Here is a 21,523-nt window from a genome sequence, read left to right on the forward strand (position 1 = left end):
TGAATGAGCGCTTGACGAAGTTCGTTGACGTTAGCGGGTGGGTTGGGACGACGCCTCAATCGTCTGTCCAGACTATCCCAGACATGCTCGATGGGGTTGAGATCAGGACTTTTAGCGGGCCAGTCATCAATGAAATCAATGTTATTTGTCCTAAGAAAATTTACAGTGTCTCTAGCTGTATGAGAGGTGGCATTATCATGCTGATAAATCGAGATGTCGGCGTTGTTATGGAACAGAGGAAGGACGTGATGAGCGAGAAAGTCATCGCGGTAACGTTGAGCATTTAAATTGCCATCAATGACGACTAGTGGTGAACGATAACCATGGGCAATGGCTGCCCAGACCATGACACAACCCTCACCCCCGAAACGATCTCGTTCAAGAACACAACAGTCAGCATAGCACCCTGCCATCACCACGTTGTAAAGAAAATCTGGATTCATCCGAAAAAAGAACGCTATTCCAGCGTCGCCGTATTCAACAAGTGTGTACACGTGCCCAATTAAGACGATTTAGACGATGACGTTGCGTTAACACTCAAACTCAATAATGGGGTGCAATTGCAGAAAAAAATATTTGAAAAATAAAAGTGTTCTGAATTCAATGAGTTTGTTGTTTTTTAAAAGCAAATTATTTGCAGTATACAATTCCAAATTTGTTTCATCATCATTCTGATAGTTTTTACAAATTCTATTGAATCTGGAGTAACATTATATGAGAAAATAACAAGAAGAAATGTACGTTACCTCAGCAGTATGTTTATTCACACTCTACATATACGGTGTATATATCTTTTAAAATACATAAGAATATAACTTTCAATAAAAACTCTTCAACATCCTTCTAAGGTCTTGCATATTGTTGTTCCTATGAGATAAAAATTAAAGGAAAAAGTAACTTTATATGAAAAACACCTCATGTATAAATCGGTACATATTGCAAAATCTGGAAAATTTTTTATGAAAACGCCACATGCATTACAAAAATATTATTGACAACGTTCTTATTTGCAGAAACCATAAACATTGAAACCACAAACCTGCAACATTTTAGCAAACAAGAAATTCAAAATGATGAAGTGTTATAAAATATAACGTACATTTCAGTATTATTTCCATATCATCGTAAATGCAAACTCCAAAGTTAAAGTAACCATATAACTATCAACATAATCCAAGCATGAATCATAAATGATATAATTATTTACTAGCACATTATCTATCTACCTGAAATATTGTTTTACCCGTGTAGCATATGGAATATATGGATTTTGAAGGGTTGTTGATATAGTGCATAAAATAATTTGCATCTTTACGAAAATGCATATTAATTACAGATAAAATTGAAATTTTAACCATATTTTTAAGAATAAGTAAATGAAATGTAACATAACTAATATCTGGAAACATAAATCTATGCTCTCACTCTGTTAAAAAACCTATATTCTAACAAAGAAATATCCGTTACAGATGTGAAATCTCCGTTACCGTATACCTTACCTGCAATATTCTTTACACATCATACCAAACTGAACGAATTATCTGAATGTTACCAAAAATAGTACAATCTACAAGTCATTTTGGTCTTGTGTCAGTCCAATAATGTATACATTCTACATCCGGATCTAATTCTTTGATATCCTTGGTGATTTCCTTAATGAAGGTAACAACCGTTGTAGAGTTATGATTAAGGTCATCAGAAACCAGAACAAAACTTTGGTGTTGAACTTCGTGGTCTTCTTTTGTCTTCGTTTAGACCACAGTTGGATGGAGTGTTACAGATGTTTGATTCCAATAAGCAGCTTGGATTTCTTCCACACTCCTACAGTTATAGTTCTCTGCAAAGTCCATGTGAACTACAGCATGGTGAACAGGGAGTTTTTGCTTTAGCAAACGAATTTGTTCATACTGGGTTCTCATCCTAGAAACATGATCTGTGAATTTCTTTGTTTGGTGAATGAGGTAGGTCATGAAGTCTTCCTTTGTTTTGGTGATTGGACAACCTTCATTACCATCTTTTTCTTTCCCCTTTACTCTACGACACGTTTCCATGCTTCATAGCTCACATTGGAATTACTAATACCATCACAGATTTTTTTCAATTAACGAATTTTCTGAATATTTCTCTGGCTACTATTTTTATGCACAGTTATCTATCAAATACGTCACGAACATTTCCGTAACGATCATTTCAATTTCGTTGAAAAAGTAATCTAAGGTACAATGTGGATGGTGCTTTAAACGTTTAAATATTGTTTCATAACATCGCTGTCATAATGTGCATAACTGAAGAAAAATCCGTTTATCTTCACATTTTATATTTGAAGCACTGCTAGTCACGAACATTTCGTTCTTATTTCTACTCTTTAGAAATAAACAACTTTCAATGTAATACAAAGAAAATAATATGTTTTTCTGAATTTATGGCATTTTGATAAATACTAATATATGAAACTATTGAAAGGTGTTCTTAAAGCAGTAATTTGTCATTTTTACTGTCATATATGAGAATATCAACTTTAGACAACGAACATTTCATAGAAACTGGTGACAACCATACTTGGTCTAACGGAGAACAAATAGATGCGTTTAGGGTATAGATTTGTATTGTATTTTACAGTCCAGCGCTATTGTGAAATACCAATGAATGAAATCTTCTTAATTATATTCGATTTTTATAAAATTTAATTGGTTGAATTTAGAGTTGTGTAACTGGCGACAGTCACGAACATTTCAAAATCACATGTTTCATAGCCTATAGCGCTGCGATCTCAATGGTTTCCGTTGACCTACTACTGTAAATATTAATAACTTTATGTATTGAAATGATATACAAACATTTTAATGAAAACAATTTCATGACTTTTGAGAAAGTATGTGGCGACCTTATTTGCACCCCATTATTGAGTTTGAGTGTAAAACGCATCCGACGTAAGGACGCCGTGCATGTAAACCGTTCTCCCGCAGACGATTACGAACAGTTTGCCCACTGATTCGGTTATTATGAAGCCCAGGTGTCTTAGCAGCAGTAGCAGTGGCAGTTTGGAATCGATTGCGCAAATGCGTGTTCATGATATAGCGGTCTTGACCACGCGTTGTAACCCGCGGACGTCCACGACGTGGCAAGTCGTTGGTGCTTCCTGTCGTTCGAAATCTTATGCGAAGATTTCGTATCGCTCGACTAGAACTCCCAACATGCCTTGCAACGTCTTCTGTCGACATGCCAGCATCAAGCATGCCAATCGCCCGTTCGCGTAAATTATTGGGTATTCTTGGCATACTAAAAATGCTACAATGTAAAAAAACATTAATTGTTTTTACAAATTTTGAAGCGTTTTCGTTCACTTGACAACAATGTCAGTAAGACAAGTAAAACAAATTGACCGAATACTACATGGAACATGTCGAACCATGCATGCACGTGCAAATTGAATTTCACGTTGTCGACGATTAACAGTGCAAAAATAATCGATAAAATTCATGAATCCTGATAATACAGCTCAAGGCTAATACTACCTATATAATTTCATTACACAATGAATTTTTTAACACAACAAATACTATATGTACAAATCGGAAGTTTCTTTTTATATATATATATATATATAAATAACAACCAAAACAAAACAATATACCCTGTTGAATATAGTGTTTGTTGGCACTAGGAGCATCAGATTCCTAGGGTCATTTGTTCGTTAGACAATGGTAATACAGTTAGAGATTGTGCTCGAATAGGTTTGATTTTGTTCCTAGTGTCTTCATGGACATTATAGGCCAAGTATATGCTTGAATTTGGTAGTATATGGGGTAAACCTTTCAAAAAGTGGCTCCGACGGCCCCGTAAATACAAAAATAAAGTTAAAATGAGTGACACAAAATAACATTCCTTTCATAGAATAGAAATCCATGCTATTAAGGTTTGCGAGGGGAAAACCAGTAAATGGTTGTTGGTTTTTTTGTTGTTGTTTTTTGACATCTTTATGCTGTCTAATATTGCTGTCTGTATGTAGCAATATACTAAATAGCATTTCACGGGTCACAGTTTGAAGTGCACCTAACGTTAAACAACAGATTAAATACTGCCACACCTGTCATTAGTGAGATATCTGACAGTATGTACTGTCATAACGTGTTGTTTCATATGGTCAGTGAATTCCTGTAATTTTATTTGAACTAGTATTAGTATACCAGATACTACTGCGGGAACTGATTTTCTTTAAAAGCAAAGGATATGGGCATATGCTGAGTGAAACGTTGCACATAAACAACGTTACCCACGTTTTCCGTTGTTGTCTGTGAGATTTGATTGGTATAAACCCTGTACAATAAGATGGTCAGTATCTGTTTTTGCTTGGAGTGTTTCCTTGCTTGGGGTGTTTCCTTGCTTGGAGTGTTTCCTAGCTGGGATTGTTTCCTTGCTTGTAGTGTTTCCTAGCATGGAGTGTTTCCTTGCTTGGAGTGTTTCCTAGCATGGAGTGTTTCCGTGCTTGGAGTGGTTCATTGCTTGGAGTGTTTCCTAGCTTGGATTATTTCCTTGCTTGGAGTGTTTCCTTGCTTGGGGTGTTTCCTAGCATGGAGTGTTTCCTTGCTTGGAATGTTTCCTTGCTTGGAGTGTTTCCTAGCATGGAGTGTTTCTTTGCTTGGAGTGTTTCCTTGCTTGGAGTGTTTCCTAGCATGGAGTGTTTCCTTGCTTGGGGTGTTTCCTAGCATGGAGTGTTTCCTTGCTTGGAGTGGTTCATTGCTTGGAGTGTTTCCTAGCTTGGATTATTTCCTTGCTTGGAGTGTTTTCTTGCTTGGGGTGTTTCCTAGCATGGAGTGTTTCCTTGCTTGGAATGTTTCCTTGCTTGGAGTGTTTTCTAGCATGGAGTGTTTCTTTGCTTGGAGTGTTTCCTTGCTTGGAGTGTTTCCTAGCATGGAGTGTTTCCTTGCTTGGGGTGTTTTCTTGCTTGGAGTGTTTCTCAGTCTGTCATTGAGCATATTTACGAAATGCTGTTTATACCAACAGACGAAGCAATTCATGATCAATCTTTCGCAGATGATCACACTTTGCATCCATGAATATCGTGTAGTAGAGTTATAGTATAATAGTGCATAATGTGATACGAACATGCCATTTTGCATGCAGTTAGGCCATCATGTGTAGAGTAAAACTTGATATAGGACCAACCTAGCAGTACCCCTATTGCCAGGTGACGTCACATTTCAAAATGGCCGCCAATTAACTATTTCTCACTCTGCATTATTTTTGAGAAAATGTGAATATAGGCCTACTAACAACAAAAGAAACGCATCTAATAGAAATACCCTTTATATAATAGCCCAATGGCTAAAACATAAAGCCCATTCCCAGTCTGGAGCTCAACGCGGTAAGACAAGTTTTTTCCCCGCTTGTGCATACTGCACGTGCTTTCGTGTGCTCGACATGGGAATCCCCTATTTTGTTTTGTTTTTGTAGCGAAATTTTTTTACTGGGATATATGTAGCCACTGGAACTGACTGAACGCTGGAACGCTGGAACGCTTCTCGTTTCGACAGCCTGAATCACGTTTTTAGCGAGATTCCTTGCCTCCACGTCATTTCTCCGGCTGGATTATGTAGACTCGTTTTTCCGTGACTCGTATGACAGTCATTCTATAGAACGCCACTGTTGTTCGAATTTAGTCTCTACATGTCAGAGCCTGTTCTACCAGCACTGGGATATTGACCGCCCCCACTCTAAAAAGAAATATAAGCGGGATCGACACCTACTACTCTTTTCTAGACTTTGTTTTGTTTTGTATTTTAATTTTTTTATTGTCCCCAGAATATAGAATGGCAGTGTCAAGAGTTGGGATGCCTTGAGCTAACTGTCTAACAATAGTATTTATATTACATATGGTATACACATTTTTATATATACATATAAATGGCAAAATATATACACACGAATAGATATAATCAACACACTGTATGTATATTATTGTTGTTTGTGTTGTGTTGTGTTTGGTTTGATTTGGTTTTTGTTCTTGATTTTAAAAATAATTATTATTATCTGGGACCAAAAAGGAAAGAAAAAGAAAAATGAAATGATGTTATGTATGGAATTAACATTGATAAAAAAAAGTGTAATGAAAAGGTGTGTGAAGGTACGGAAAAGTACAAATTGCCAAGTAGGTATTTTAGAAGTAAATATATCTCAATATTTGATATATTTAATAGGCTTTTATGATGTTTGAAATAAATTATACCGCTGCTCCTATTCTGTCTTAAAATCTTCATTTTTAAATAAAATACATTTTTCAATTTCCAATTTTCCTTTAATTATATTTTTAAGGTTGAGAAGTTTAATTTTTGTTTTTGTATTTTCATGGAATAAATGTAACATTTTATGTTTATAATTAACCAATTTAACCAGATACAATAAAGCTGTAATTTGTTGATGGTCTTTATCCCCATTAGACAACCCATTTCGTATGATCATATTTTGAGGAGACCATGTTAACTTGCTAACGGAGGCACTTTGTAATCATGAAAATGGCACTTTCTATGCCCTTACCACCTATATGTCTGTCTGTTTTTTCTTATATCTACTTTGCTGCATTCCACAGATGACAAGCCCAAACCTGATGAAGAAAAGATTGCTTTAGAGGTGACAATCACATAAAAGCAAGTTAGTCTTCTTCCCCTGACTTACACGAACATTTTACTTGCAGAGACAATATCAAACGAAATATTAGCATTAATTACCAATGGCCTTGAGACCCCAGACAAGCAACCAATCAGTGGACAAAACAAGAATACAAATGGCTTAACATGAATTTTTTGAGGTATGAAAAGTAGATGAATACTATGCATTGATACCACTTTATGAAAACAAATACAGAGGATATCTCCATAATTAACCATCAAAGACATATGGCAGATAAAAAGAGATTTCATGGATGGACGTGTTATCCAGTGCAACTATTAATGCAAATATGGCTATAAACAGAACTGTGGAGAGCTTTATTCATGCAGCATACGTTACCGGAACCAATAGAGTTCATCAAATCACAGCGGCCTCGCTTTAAAGTTTGTAGTAAAAACATGTTACACTCATAATCTCACAATACAGAAGACATTCATATTTTCGTGAGGGTGGATAATATACCTCATGTTCATATACTAAAAGGTAAAAGTTATTGCAACGTGGATTGTTTGAAATAATAAATTTGTGAATGGATTTATGGATGTGAACCAGAGAAAATGTGCATGAAACAGCTCGAAGAAATGCAACCAAGCAGTTGTTGCAGCTTACGCATGCTTTGTGCAAGACACATGGAATTTCGGGAGAAATCCTGTCCAGTGTTCACCGTAAAAGACCAGACATTCAGTCGCAAATCATTGCCACTCTGGGCAGCCATCAGGAGTCCAGAAGTCAGAAAAACACCATTAGTGAACTGTTTAATGCAATTTCGTCATGCCACGCCTTAGTGAAAATGAAAGCTGTCGAGTCATAGGGATGCTTGAATCTGGGACCTCTCAACGTGACGTCGCACATCAATTCAACGTCCACAGAAACACCATATGACATTTATGGCAAATATATCAACAAAACAACCAGTTCAGGGACCGTCCCTGTAGTGGCCGACCACCCGTGACAACCCCTCACCAAGACACATGGATCCTAACCACGCATCTGCGAAACAGGCATTCCCAGGACCTTTCTCCAGCGTTTAGTGGCCTCAATGAGACGACGGTGCCAGGCCTGTATCAATGCTCAAGGGTGACACACTTGCTACTGACTGTGTGAACTTCGCTCTGGACCCCCTCTAGTGATGTGGCTCATTTGCATATGGTAGGTGCACCCTTTTCATGGACTATTGCTCGTTTCCATACCTTTGGACATTTCTCTTTCCATATTATAACGTTTCATACACAGCAGTTAAAACTTATCTTTGTCTTTTGTATGTCACAATAACTTTTGCCTTTTAGTATATATTGATCCACATTTCTTGACTTAATGATAACCATATTGATTTGTGTGTGGTTTCTACTGGTATCCAACTTCCATATGTATGAAGAGTCAATGGAAACATTGGTACTCAAGATTCTTTGAATTAAACCATTCCAGCTATTCTCATTGGCTCTCTGTACACATAAGAGACACTTCCAAAAGTTCAATGATCATCCCCAATATTTTGTGGTGAAAATGATAATGAATTGTTTTGTTTTAGGTTGTGGTGTGAAATAGAAAATCACTTTTTTCTATTTCTTTTTTAGATTTCCAGGTACTTCATCAGAATTAAAAAAAAGTTTGCTTTAATTAGTATCATGTGATAATTAACATGGTGAGGATTACATACAGGGCATTTGTAATTAGATGTGTTTCTTTTGTTCTTCAGTATATCCATATTTGTTGTTGAATATGGTGAACATATATATTACTCTTTTTAATATGCACCATTAGATTCATTGTTCCTGAAACATGAGTATAGGTGTTGGTATAATAGTTTTATGTGCCTTAGAATGTTTCCATACAAATTGTAGTTAATGGCGGCCATTATAAAACTCAAAATAGTGGCCACCAGAGGGAGATATTATGTTTGTATGTCCTGATTTTAAATTGACCCCACAATGATACAGATCATATGCACCAAGTTTCATTAATATTTGTGCCTTGGCCACTGAGCTAATGCAGGGTATTTGTGATAAGATGCATTTCTTTTCCTGAACAGTATATTCATATATTTCCAAAAATAATGATCAATATACAATAGCAACATATAAATAATAATTGTATTGTCATTTAAGCTAATATTTCATAGCTTGTATTTTAAATATCATACCGAGCAAGGGGTGGGATGTAGCCCAGTGATAAAGCACTCACATGATGTGCAGTTGGTTTGAGATCGATCCCCGTCGGTGGGCCCCATTGGGCTATATCTCATTCCAGCCAGTGCACCGCGAATGGTATATCAAAGGCCATGTATGTGCTATTCTGTCTGTGGGATGGTGCATATAAAAGATCCCTTGCTAGTAATGGAAAAATGTAGCGGGTTTCCTCTCTGTGACTGTGTCAAAATGACCATATGTTTGACATCCAATAGCCTATGATTAATAAATCAATGTGCTCTAGTGGTGTCGTTAAACAAAACAAACTTCTTCTTCAAACAGAGTAAGAAATAGTTAACTGGTGGCCATTTTGAATTGTGACCTCACGTGGCCAATAGGGGTCACTGTCAGATTGGTCCTATATCTAGTTTTACTCTGCAAAGTGGCATGTTAATTAGTATCACATTTTGCACTATTTTACCACTATATGTACACTAATAGCAACAAAAAAGCATCTCCAATATTGTTTCATACTCTTTATTCTTCTTATTTCTTTTCACAGGTCAAACAATTTAAAATCTGGGTCGCCGGCAGTTGACATAATAAATGACCCAACAAATATGACCTTAAACAATACACATTTAAACTGTCCCAAAAGTTACTTTTCAAAAACACACATTTAAACTGTCTCAAAAAGTACTTTTTAAATACACATTTAAACTTTCACTAATGTACTTTTTTAAAAACACGTTTAAACTATCTCAGAAAGTACTTTTTAAAAACACACATTTAAACTGTCTCAAAAGATACTTTTCAAATACACATTGAAACTCTCAAAGTACTTTTTAAATACATGTTTAAACAGTTAAAAGTACTTATTAAATACAAACATTTAAATTCTCTCAAAAAGTACTTTTTAAATACACATTTAAATTGTCAAAAGTACTTTTTAAATGCATGTTTAAACTGTTAAAAAAGTACTTTTCTTAAATACACACATTTAAATTCTCTCAAAAAGTACTTTTTAAAATACACATTTAATTAAACTGTCCCAAAAAGTATTTTTTAAATATACATTTAAAATTTGCTTAAAAGTACATTTTAAATATTTTCAAATATATTGATGAATTTGAACATGGCTAATATTTACTATGTGATGATTTTAATTTGATATTGAACCAAATTTCTAACACAAAAAAAACTATTTTCATATTAATCATCCTAAAGCTAAAAAAAAAACCCATAAACAATTTAAAAAAAAAAATTGAAACGTTTTACAAGAAAGATCCTTTCAGAGAACTGTATCCAATATGAAGACATACATGTATATACATGGAGAAAACCAAATCCTTTAAAAGTAGCTAGATTAGATATGTTTCTTCTTTCCCATCACCTAATGCCATATGTTCAGAATGTTGTAATAGAGAACAGCTATAGGTCAGGCCATTTTGGATTGATTGACCGAAAACATATTTTTTTGTGTGCAAAGAACAAAAGAATAGGGGCAGAAATTTGACAACTTACAAGGCCCTAGCTCTTCTATATACATAGGCCTACAATATACCTGAAATTAAATACAATCTAAAATGATAAATGATTATGGAAATGTAATAATTCACTACTGGCTGACAAAAAATGTGTAAAAGTTATAAAAGAAACTATAAATATTACAACCCAATAAGCTGTTTTAATCTACAAGCCAGAAAATGTTATGACAATCTCTAAAGATGAAAAACAGTTTATAATAAATGATGAACTTTTTTTTGGAAAATATTGTCAATGGAAATTACATGTACAGGAAAAATGATATACTCAATAAATAAGAAAACAAAAAATAATGAAACAGAAAATAAACTATGTCAAGATATAAAATAATTAGAAAAATATTATACCATAAACTATTAAAGGACAAAACACCCTTGATGAGTAATGTAAGACACCTTTTAGCTGCAAAGAGCATGTAAACAAGGAGATAAGTAAAGTTTGTTTTATTTAACGACGCCACTAGAGCACATTGATTTTTTTATCTTATCATCGGCTATTGGACGTCAAACATATGGTCATTCTGACACTGTTTTTAGAGGAAACCCGCTGTCGCCACATAGGCTACTCTTTTTACGACAGGCAGCAAGGGATCTTTTATTTGCACTTCCCACAGGCAGGATAGCACAAACCATGGCCTTTGTTGAACCAGTTATGGATCACTGGTCGGTGCAAGTGGTTTACACCTACCCATTGAGCCTTGCGGAGCACTCACTTAGGGTTTGGAGTCGGTATCTGGATTAAAATCCCATGCCTCGACTGGGATCCAAACCCAGTACCTACCAGCCTGTAGACCGATGGCCTGCCACGACGCCACCGAGGCTGGTAACAAGGAGATTGTCTCTCGCCTTATATTTCTTATTCTGTGCTGAAATGCTAAGTATTTTGGTGAGAAACAACAAAGATATTAAAGATATCACCATTAATGGCACTGAATATCTAGTATCAAACATATGCTAGAACCCACTATATTGTGAATTATACAAAATTGAGTTAATCACCATGTCAGCATTCGGAAGATTACATTTCTCAAAACTTTAATATTACATGTACCTAACATCACAAACGTAAGGATCAATTGTCTAGGTTGTTTGACATTCATCGGGTATGAACAAAAACATCATCTACAAACTGTGTGAATTGGCAAAGCTGTCAAAGCTGTAAACACATAAGCTTGCAGATGATTCCAATGGTCTAACTATAAAAAATCTTATTATTCATGAAGAGTATTTCATTACAGTAAAAAAGGAGAAAAATAATATTAAAAAATAGGTTTTGCAAAGATGTATACTTATCAGTTGGGTGTTAATACAGCAAAACCAAAATCTTGAATATTTGGTACCATAACAAAATAAAGACAATAAATAGAGGCTATTTTATGTTTTGATTTTTAATACAATTTTTATGTCCCGTGAAACTTTTGTAGAAAATGTACTTAACCATGGACTTTTTAAAAGAAATATGAATAAAAATTACCTTTATTTATAACCTGACAAAGTGATCATCCAAAACCTCCCCCCAACCCCTCCCCAAACAAAGCATGAATCGAACACAAAGTTAAACTTTAACTTATACTCAACAACATGACATTGTGTCACCATTATTTGGCTTTGTACTTGATGAGTTTTAGATATTTTACATTCATTGCACTTCATATCCATTTTTTATAGGTACAATTGTTTAAATTACATTTTTTTATTTTTCAAATATCATCAGATGCATTGTTAATCATAGATCTAAAAACAACGAAGTGATACTGACCTCAATAATTAGATCATAAGTTACAAGGGGGATAACTGAATCATGAACTTGTTCACAAAAATATATACATGTATGATATTTCTATATTTTCCCTACAACTAAAATACAGTGAAAATATGACATTTCGCCGAATATCACTTTTATGATTTCTGTAGATCTTCTATCTATATATTTCCTAGCTAAGTATATAATATTTTTTTTTTTTTACATCAATTTATTATATAAAGAAAGACATTGTGTTTATAAATTACATTATCAATCTCAAGAAAAAACCTTTTAAATCAAAGATGATGTGAATGCTGTAAAATCTTTCTCATACTCATTACACATGAAAAAACCCCATTCCTAAAGAAAGGCTGTTACAAACATCCCAACAACCAATGAAATGACTTAAATCTTTCAATTAGTTGAAAAGAAAATAACTTTGTTAATTTCTAGCGAATATGAGTTGTTTCCTCAACAGTCCATGGTGACAAGCTGAAGAGAAATGCACAAATGTGGATGCCCAAGAAGCTGTTGTATGTCGAACTCCACTGCCCACACCCAGCATGTGAGAAGAAGGAGCTGACATCTGCTGGGATATACCCTCGTGTGCGTCAGGTCCTCGACATTGACGGGTACTACAGCTTGGCGGCCGAATACCTGGAGTGTTCCAGATGCAAGAGAAAGGTGATCAGCTGGAGTGACGTCATCATCAAGCAGCTGGATGTTGGCCATTGCTTGCAGTTCCCAGTCATCCTCACATACAGATATGCCTGTGATGTGAGAGTCATCCGGATGCTGAGGCAGTGTGGACTGAGAAACAACTTGTTCCAGTTACAGAAGAAGTTGCTGGAGCAACACAGCGAGGCCTGGCTACAAAAGACCGCTCACTACCTGACCGACTGCAAGGCTTTTGCAGATGCCAATCTCAACAGGCTAGTGCTGCGACCATCATTTGTGGAACCACCACCAGCTGCTTCGGTCCCAAAATACAAGTGGCTGCTCAGTGCATACTGCCATGATGTGATGCTGAGGTTAGATGAGATCAAGTCATCGATCACCTCAACATTTGGACAGGTGTTGAAAATGGATTCCACCAAGAAGGTAAATATCTCCAAAATCTTAATGTGTATTAAACATAATATAGTCTTCAACTGAACTTTGATGAAAATAAATGTTTGTAAAATGAAAAATGTGATGCTATTTTTATGCTTTAATGTATAATTAAGATTTTTGCATTTGAACTAGAATGTATTGTGTTGTATATTTTCAGGTGGTCAAAAAGCTTGCAGGTCACAGTGCAGGTACTGCTTCCTGGGCTACCAACATAGGCAATGAGCATGGCCAGGTGCTGATGAGTGTCCTCACAGCCAGTGAAGGGTGTGGTCTTGGACCGATGGTGGCTGGCATAGTGGGTCGCTATGACAAGGCAGGTGTTCCTCCACCAAAGCTTCTCTATGTTGACCGTGGCTGCTGTGGAAGGGAGTCACAACTGAGGGCAATGTTCGCTGCATGGCCTGATCTCTGCATAAGGCTGGATGTGTGGCACTTTATGAGTCGCTTCGCAATTGGCTGCACCACCGATGCCCATCAGCTGTACGGAATATTTATGGGTCATCTGTCACAGTGTATATTTGAGTGGAATAGGGAAGATCTGCAAGCACTTAAAAAAGAAAAGCAGTCAAAACTGGTCATGCAGCATGTCGACAAGCCATCCGATACAGATGTCATCAAGCGTATTAGCAAGAAAGAGTTATCTACCCACTGCAGACGAAGGACTCGTGGTGTAGATCAGACATCAAAGCTGATAGCTCAGTTACTGGAAGCTTTTGATGGAGAGCAGGGTTTAGACACTCTCAGTCTTCCCTTACTGGATAAAGGACGCATATGGGACATCTGGGAGTCACAGAAGCAGCATATTGCCTGTATCCAGGATTCTGACGATGTCCAGCTGTACACGGAGACTGCCACGTTGGTAAAGGGTGGAATCAGTTTACTAGTCTACAGATGTGCCTGTGGTTCTACATCCCTCGGGTCTTTCATCTCCATTTGAACAGATTCATCACAGGTAATTTATTCATTACATCATGCCACATAGCCTAATTGAATCATACTAATAACAGGATTTAAACTTAATGACGGCACTGACGGCAATTGCAGTCATTGAGATATAAATTGCCATAGGCCAGGAGCATCACTGATGGCTAGTTCCCCAGAAACAGCAGTGTGCAACCAGACCCACTTCATCTAGGTCCATACCTGAAGCACCACATAACCTGGATGTTCAAGGTATATAGGAACCATTTGGCTGTGATGGTATTGGAAATGGAACACAAACAGAATATAAACATTTGCTTTTTTTAACATGTAATATTAATTTTCAGGTAAATGAATTCTGTATATATGACTATAAAAATTCATTTTATTTTTTGTAGTACAAGAATCTGTCAGTCCGTCATTCACTTCAGTTCGACCAATTGCCAAGTGTTTCTGAGTCATCGTCTTCCGTTCGCCCATCAACATCGACTGTGAGCCATTCCTCAAACCCATCACCTGGTCCTAGTGCAGCACCTGTGTTAACTGTACATGAGCAGTCCGGATTTCTCAATCCTGATGTAAGTACTGTTACATTATAATGCTGATTTACGTACACTTTTATTAATGAAATAACTTTATTTTCTAGTTCTTTCTTTCAGAGACAGTTACATACATATATTCTCTTACGTTACTTTGTTTTAAATGTATTACTTGTTTGTTTCTCAGGAATCAGTTGGACCAGATAACATTGAGGGTTTCAGCAAAGTGGAGTCACTGGCCAGGTACTTGGTGTCTCTAAAGGATCAGAGTAGGGCGCTGACCCATGAACAGGCCTCAACCATCATTGCTCTCTGGAATGATCTCCACCCTTACGACAAACAGCCCACTAAGTTCTCGCCACACAATAGGACAAAACAGAGCAAGGGCAGGTTCAAGGCTTCAAAATGTACTGTTGCTCCTGGTGTTGAAAACACAAAAAGGAAAACAATACATTAAAAACAAACACTCCTCCGATACTGAAGAACAAAACAACTTCCATTGGTTTCAATTTCACTTGTATATTGATAAATACTGTATTTTCCCTTTAGGTGTTTTCTAGGTCAAAATACCGGTCCAGCTCAGTGGCCAGACTGCAACAGGTATGTGGAGGCCATCATTGTACATCTGTGTACTTCTTATCCATCACCAACCAAGTCAAAAGGGCTCAGAATGATGAGATGGACGCTGGTCAGTTGTGTCTACAAAAATATCCGGAAGATGGTACTAAACAATGCTCGTGTCATGAATGAAACTGGGATGCAGCTTGTTGAAATTAACACCACCACCTTGAATCAGTGGTAAGTGTAATAACATTCTAAATATTTACTTTTCAGCTGTCTTTATATGTTATAAAAATGCAATGTAATAAAAAAAGAAAAAAGAAAAAGAAGTTTGTTTTGTTTAACGACACCACTAGAGCACATTGATTTATTAATCATCGGCTATTGGATGTCAAACATATGGTCATTTTGACACAGTCATAGAGAGGAAACCCGCTACAATTTTTCCATTAGTAGCAAGGGATCTTTTATATGCACCATCCCACAGACAGGATAGCACATACCACAGCCTTTGATATACCAGTCATGGTGCACTGGATGGAGCGAGAAATAGCCCGATGGGCCCACCGACGGGGATTGATCCCAAACCGACCACGCATCAAGCGAGCACTTTACCACCGAGCAACGTCCCGCCCCCTAAAAAAAGAAATGACTTTGAGACTTGTATATTACAGGTTGGGGAGGTGAGTCTGCACATGTAGTCTTATTAAACTTCAACTATCTAATCATTTGTGGTCTTCATTTATAGGTACAACAGACGTGCAAAAAGAAATGACTTTGAGACTTGTATATTACAGGTTGGGGAGGTGAGTCTGCACATGTAGTCTTATTAAACTTCAACTATCTAATCATTTGTGGTCTTCATTTATAGGTACAACAGACGTGCAAAAAGAAATGACTTTGAGACTTGTATATTACAGGTTGGGGAGGTGAGTCTGCACATGTAGTCTTATTAAACTTCAACTATCTAATCATTTGTGGTCTTCATTTATAGGTACAACAGACGTGCAAAAAGAAATGACTTTGAGACTTGTATATTACAGGTTGGGGAGGTGAGTCTGCACATGTAGTCTTATTAAACTTCAACTATCTAATCATTTGTGGTCTTCATTTATAGGTACAACAGACGTGCAAAAAGAAATGACTTTGAGACTTGTATATTACAGGTTGGGGAGGTGAGTCTGCACATGTAGTCTTATTAAACTTCAACTATCTAATCATTTGTGGTCTTCATTTATAGGTACAACAGACGTGCAAAAAGAAATGACTTTGAGACTTGTATATTACAGGTTGGGGAGGTGAGTCTGCACATGTAGTCTTATTAAACTTCAACTATCTAATCATTTGTGGTCTTCATTTATAGGTACAACAGACGTGCAAAAAGAAATGACTTTGAGACTTGTATATTACAGGTTGGGGTGGTGAGTCTGCACATGTAGTCTTATTAAACTTCAACTATCTAATCATTTGTGTTGTTCATTTATAGGTACAACAGACGTGCAAAAAGGCAGGAGAGGCAGATACTGCAACAAGGTACCACGCTTCCACACCCAGCTCCAGTTGCTTCTGAACCTTTGCCACCAGCCAACACTCTGCCAGCATCACTGCCATCCGCACCAGAATCGGACCAACGTGTCCTGGCCCTTCCACCAAACACTGCAGGCCAGTCGAGACGTCCAACACTTGTCACGCCAACATGTGTTTATATTGCTCAAAGACCAACATGCAATATTCCCCAGCTGGCAACTTCTGCTGTCTCGGCCATTCCTCCAAGTACACAAAGGTACAGGAAGCGTAAATTGGAGAAGGAATTGGCAAGAAAATTCACAAGGAAGTACACTAGGAAATCAGAGTCTGTAAAATGCAGGAAATGTGGAAATGAAAGAAAAGCTGACACTCACAAGCATTACTTTAGCAACCGATACTGTCAACTGACGTCAACAGTTTCAGTTGAGGAGAGGCGATCTGCACTGGAAGCACAAGGTTATGGGAAAAGGGAAAGAGTGATAATCTGCTGGATTACCATACAGGAAGAAAGACAATTTGACAGTACTTAACCCGTAGAGTGCTGCAGACGTGTATACACGTTCTAGGTCAAGTATTATGATGTCACATGGAACCGTCGTCATAGCATCGCTATGGTTTGACTGTTTAAATTTTTTTAACATATGCAAACATTAATGGATAATAGGTGCATAAAATCCTCAAACATATAGACAACTGACAGCTGAGAATGGGTGTTTATTGCACATTTTAAAAAAATAAAAAAATAAAGATGCATTTGTTTTTAATCTATGATGTTGCAGTTTTTATTTCTCAGTGTAGGCCTACCCATATGCTACAACGAACTGTATTATACATTGCTATATCACCAGAATTACAAGAACAGTGTAGTTTCACTTCGAAATATTACTAAAACATAGTTATATGGAACACGTTTTACTATAACGACCTGACGACATCTGGTACCCAAAAGGACATTCGCGCCATTTTCGACAGCTGATCACATGATGTAATTGTTTCCCCTTTCCCAATCGATTTAAAAAAAATTATTTGTTGATGTTATATTAGATGTTATTAGATGTTATAAAGCAGTTGATATTTATTACAAAAATTTATAATTTGACAGCACAAGTACCACTTCCTTTTATCACGAAAGATATCAGTAGCGCTAACGTATCAACGAATATCAATGTTGTTGTATTGTTTTCTTTTTGGGGGTTTGGGTTTTTTCTTCTTTCCTTCTTTTTAGATTTTTGTTTGTTTTTGTTTGGATGTACATTAAATCACTAGGTTATTATTGTTGAACTTCATAAAAAATCACTAAACTTTATGGTACGGTAATGCAGTGTACTTTTGCATGCGATTTACAGGCCTATCTATATATAGCTATTCACAAAGATGAATTGCCTAAACAAAAATAAATAATAATAATAATTGTTTTTGTTGCACTAATAAAGGTGAACTGCATTTACGCTCAGTACTGTTTCTCTCCCCAACTCCCATCAAATCACTCTTACATTAAACGAAACTACTGGTAGGTTATGTATTCTAAGAAGTTCGGGAAGGCCGATAGGACCACAGAGGGGATTGCTTTGAACTTCCTCAATTTTAGGAACCAATCACAAAATCCGAATATAGCATGTCACACATACAATTATGGAGCGGCAAGGCGTTGCATTTGCATTAGTCCAGTAGATGTGGTTGTGCTTGTATGCAGGCATTTTAACACGGAAGGGAGAGGGGGGTTCTTACTCTGACGAGTGCAGTTTTATGGGGTCATGCTCCGGAAAATTCATTGGGGGGAGGAAGAGAAAATTTCCTTGAATACGGAGGAGTTTCCACCCTGAAACCCTAACTGAACCGATATAAAGTTTTGTTATTATATTTTGATAAAGATTTAAAGAGATTTGAGAAAAGAATAAAGATTTTTGGAAATAATCCTCTAACGTGGGATAAAAGTTTTTGTTCGTTTTATTTTTATATTCTTCAAATGAATTGACATCGCTAACTGATAAAAGTAATTTCGTTTTTATAAAGGTGGTCAAAATAATATTTGACACCCAAAATAAATTATTTTAATGGTGAACACTAGATTAAAATAAAACTGACATCGAAAACATTTAGTTTCCATGGTTTCGGGCTTTCCGACCGACAGTTAAATGGATAATCACGTGACAAAGAAGTCTGACCTGGATATGCAAATTAGGTGTATCCTGTTTTGATACAGTAAAGTTTGTTTTATTTAACGACGCCGCTAGAGCACATTTATTTTTTATCTTATCATCGGCTATTGGACGTCAAACATATGGTCATTCTGACACTGTTTTTAGAGGAAACCCGCTGTCGCCACATAGGCTACTCTTTTTACGACAGGCAGCAAGGGATCTTTTATTGCGCTTCCCACAGGCAGGATAGCACAAACCATGGCCTTTGTTGAACCAGTTATGGATCACTGGTCAGTGCAAGTGGTTTACACCTACCCATTGAGCCTTGCGGAGCACTCACTCAGGGTTTCGAGTCGGTATCTCGATTAAAAATCCCATGCCTCGACTGGGATCCGAACCCAGTACCTACCAGCCTGTAGACCAATGTTCAATATAATAAATTTTTGGTAGAAGAATACAACTTTTTGTTTTGATTTAACCATTTTCGTTAACACATATCATTTGGGATCTTCGGCAACACATTCAATGCGATATTTTCTGTGCGAGTTTAAACAGATGATGTTATTTTTCCAAAAGGTGTGCATATGTTTCGTACTTTTTTCTTCATATTATTTTCTTTGGTCTTTGTAAGTTAAAAGTAGTTATTACAGTAGTTGTAAATTAAGTGAAAACATTAATTAAAATGCGCAACTTCCTCTTTTTTGAAATAATGTCCCTGCTCATTATGTAAAGTCATGTGTCGAATAGCACGTGAGTGTTTGCACACGGTTAATAGTTCTTTTCAGCGACCATTAAATTCCTAGCTCGAGTCACCTCCAGCCCTCCGCTTTTTGATATGTAGGGGAACTACATATCAATATAAATAAGGGGAGGACTGGAGGTGACGAGCTATTAGATTACATGTCGATCCGGTCAAAAATGTACATTTACCGACCAGCGATATTACTTTATTATTTACGATTGGCTAATGGGGCCATTCGTCGTTCAACACATTTTACTAGACACAGCGGAATCAAGTAGAAATTGTGTGTGTGTGTACAACTATGTATGTATGTGTGTATAATTTTATAACATTTAAGTTAAAAAAAAAAGGTTTAATTGGGGGCGTGACTCTGTGCCCTCCATCCCCTGCTGGTTTATTAAATAGTTTGGTAGTGACACGATGAGCAAAATATAACTGACCGGGTGACCCCCAGAAGCTAGATCGTTATGGATCAGTCTAACATAAAAGTCATAAAGTAGAAGTTTAATGTTAGTTTGTTAAACAGTTTGTAGAAAATACATTGTCAATTTGTCTCCTTTTACTGTGACCTTGACCTTTGATCTTGTAACCATGAAAGAAAGCAGAATATGAATCTGCTTAGCATAATGGCCATGATGTAGAAGTTTTTTTCAGGTCAATTTCTTGAACAGTTCCAAAAGAAATACATCGACAATTGATTCTTTCTATTCATTGTGACCTTGACATTTGATCTGGTGACCGTAAAAGCAAAATATAGATCAGTGTTGCATAGTAGAAGTTTTAGGTAAGATTGTTTAACAATTTTGTAAGAAGTTTTGTCAGAAATGCCCAACAACTGTTTCTTTTTTGTTAGAAATGCCCAACAATTGCCTCTTTTGTATGTGAAAGTAAAAGAAAGCGGCTGACTGAAGACAAAGAACACAGAAAAGGAAGCTGAGAAAGCAGCAGATGAAGCCGAGAAATCTTCAAAACAATGAGCAGGGCTCTACATTAACTTTTTAAGACACCTGTCCTGTAGGACATGCAAAAAAAAAAAATTCCTGTCCCATCAGATACACCACATGTCCTTGTACGTTTTGTTCAGTTTTTTTGTTTTCAGCATTCATCACATGACATGAGTTAGAAATCAGTATCCAGGAGTCGACTAGAAGAATCTTAATTGCATCACAAAATAAGATTGTTGTTAAGGAAGAGCTCCCCTTCACTGTCTACCCAAAGTTATTGTCACTCCATGAAAAGAATGGTGCTAAGATGGGTAACCAGTATCAAAGTGACAATGCTTGTCAGCGATTCATCAAATACCTCTATGAAGATGTCACGACTACAACCACTGGACCATCAAACTGTTCAGTAATGGGGCTCATGTTTAATGGAGCAACTGACAAGTGTCGGTGTCGCTATGTCATCAATGGACAAGTCCAAAATCAGTATCTGCACTGCCAGCCGGTAGAACATGCACATGCTGATGGTGTGTATCATGCTATCGACCAAGCATTCCGAGATCTCGGCATTGATGAATGGAGGTCAAAAGTTGTCGGTGTAGGTTGTGATGTCGCGAATATATTATATCTGATGTGTTAATGCAGTCTTCGCCAGAAAAGGCGAGCGATCGCTCGAGCTCGCCTCCACACTCGCCTGGAAAGTTTTAGGCGATCTACGAATCGACCGCCTTGCAATAAACTTTTAATTTTTTTTTTTTAACTTCTAGCTCCTTTTCTCTATGAGTTTGACACAACAAAACTATCTCACAAATCGGACACAAAAAACTATCTCACAAATAAATATGCGTAGTAACTATCGCGAACTGTTGTGTTTATTTGTATAGTAACAATCTCGAAATGATGTTTTTCTTTGAAACTCTTTGTTTGCACCGTTATCACGGAAACTCATTCGGAACTC

General features: G+C 36.7%; 1 protein-coding gene across 1 annotated transcript; it reads left to right on the forward strand.

Moving 5' to 3' along the window:
• Positions 1 to 11,038: 11,038 nt before the first annotated feature.
• On the forward strand, positions 11,039 to 14,175 carry LOC121382599. The gene is made up of 2 exons (XM_041512116.1): positions 11,039 to 13,181; positions 13,351 to 14,175. The coding sequence occupies exons 1-2, from the start codon at positions 12,591 to 12,593 to the stop codon at positions 14,128 to 14,130; spliced, it is 1,371 nt and encodes a 456-aa protein (XP_041368050.1). The 5' UTR covers positions 11,039 to 12,590; the 3' UTR covers positions 14,131 to 14,175.
• The last annotated feature ends 7,348 nt before the right edge of the window (positions 14,176 to 21,523 follow it).

The sequence above is a fragment of the Gigantopelta aegis genome, chromosome 10, assembly GCF_016097555.1.
Source record: "Gigantopelta aegis isolate Gae_Host chromosome 10, Gae_host_genome, whole genome shotgun sequence".
NCBI lineage: Eukaryota > Metazoa > Mollusca > Gastropoda > Neomphalida > Peltospiridae > Gigantopelta > Gigantopelta aegis.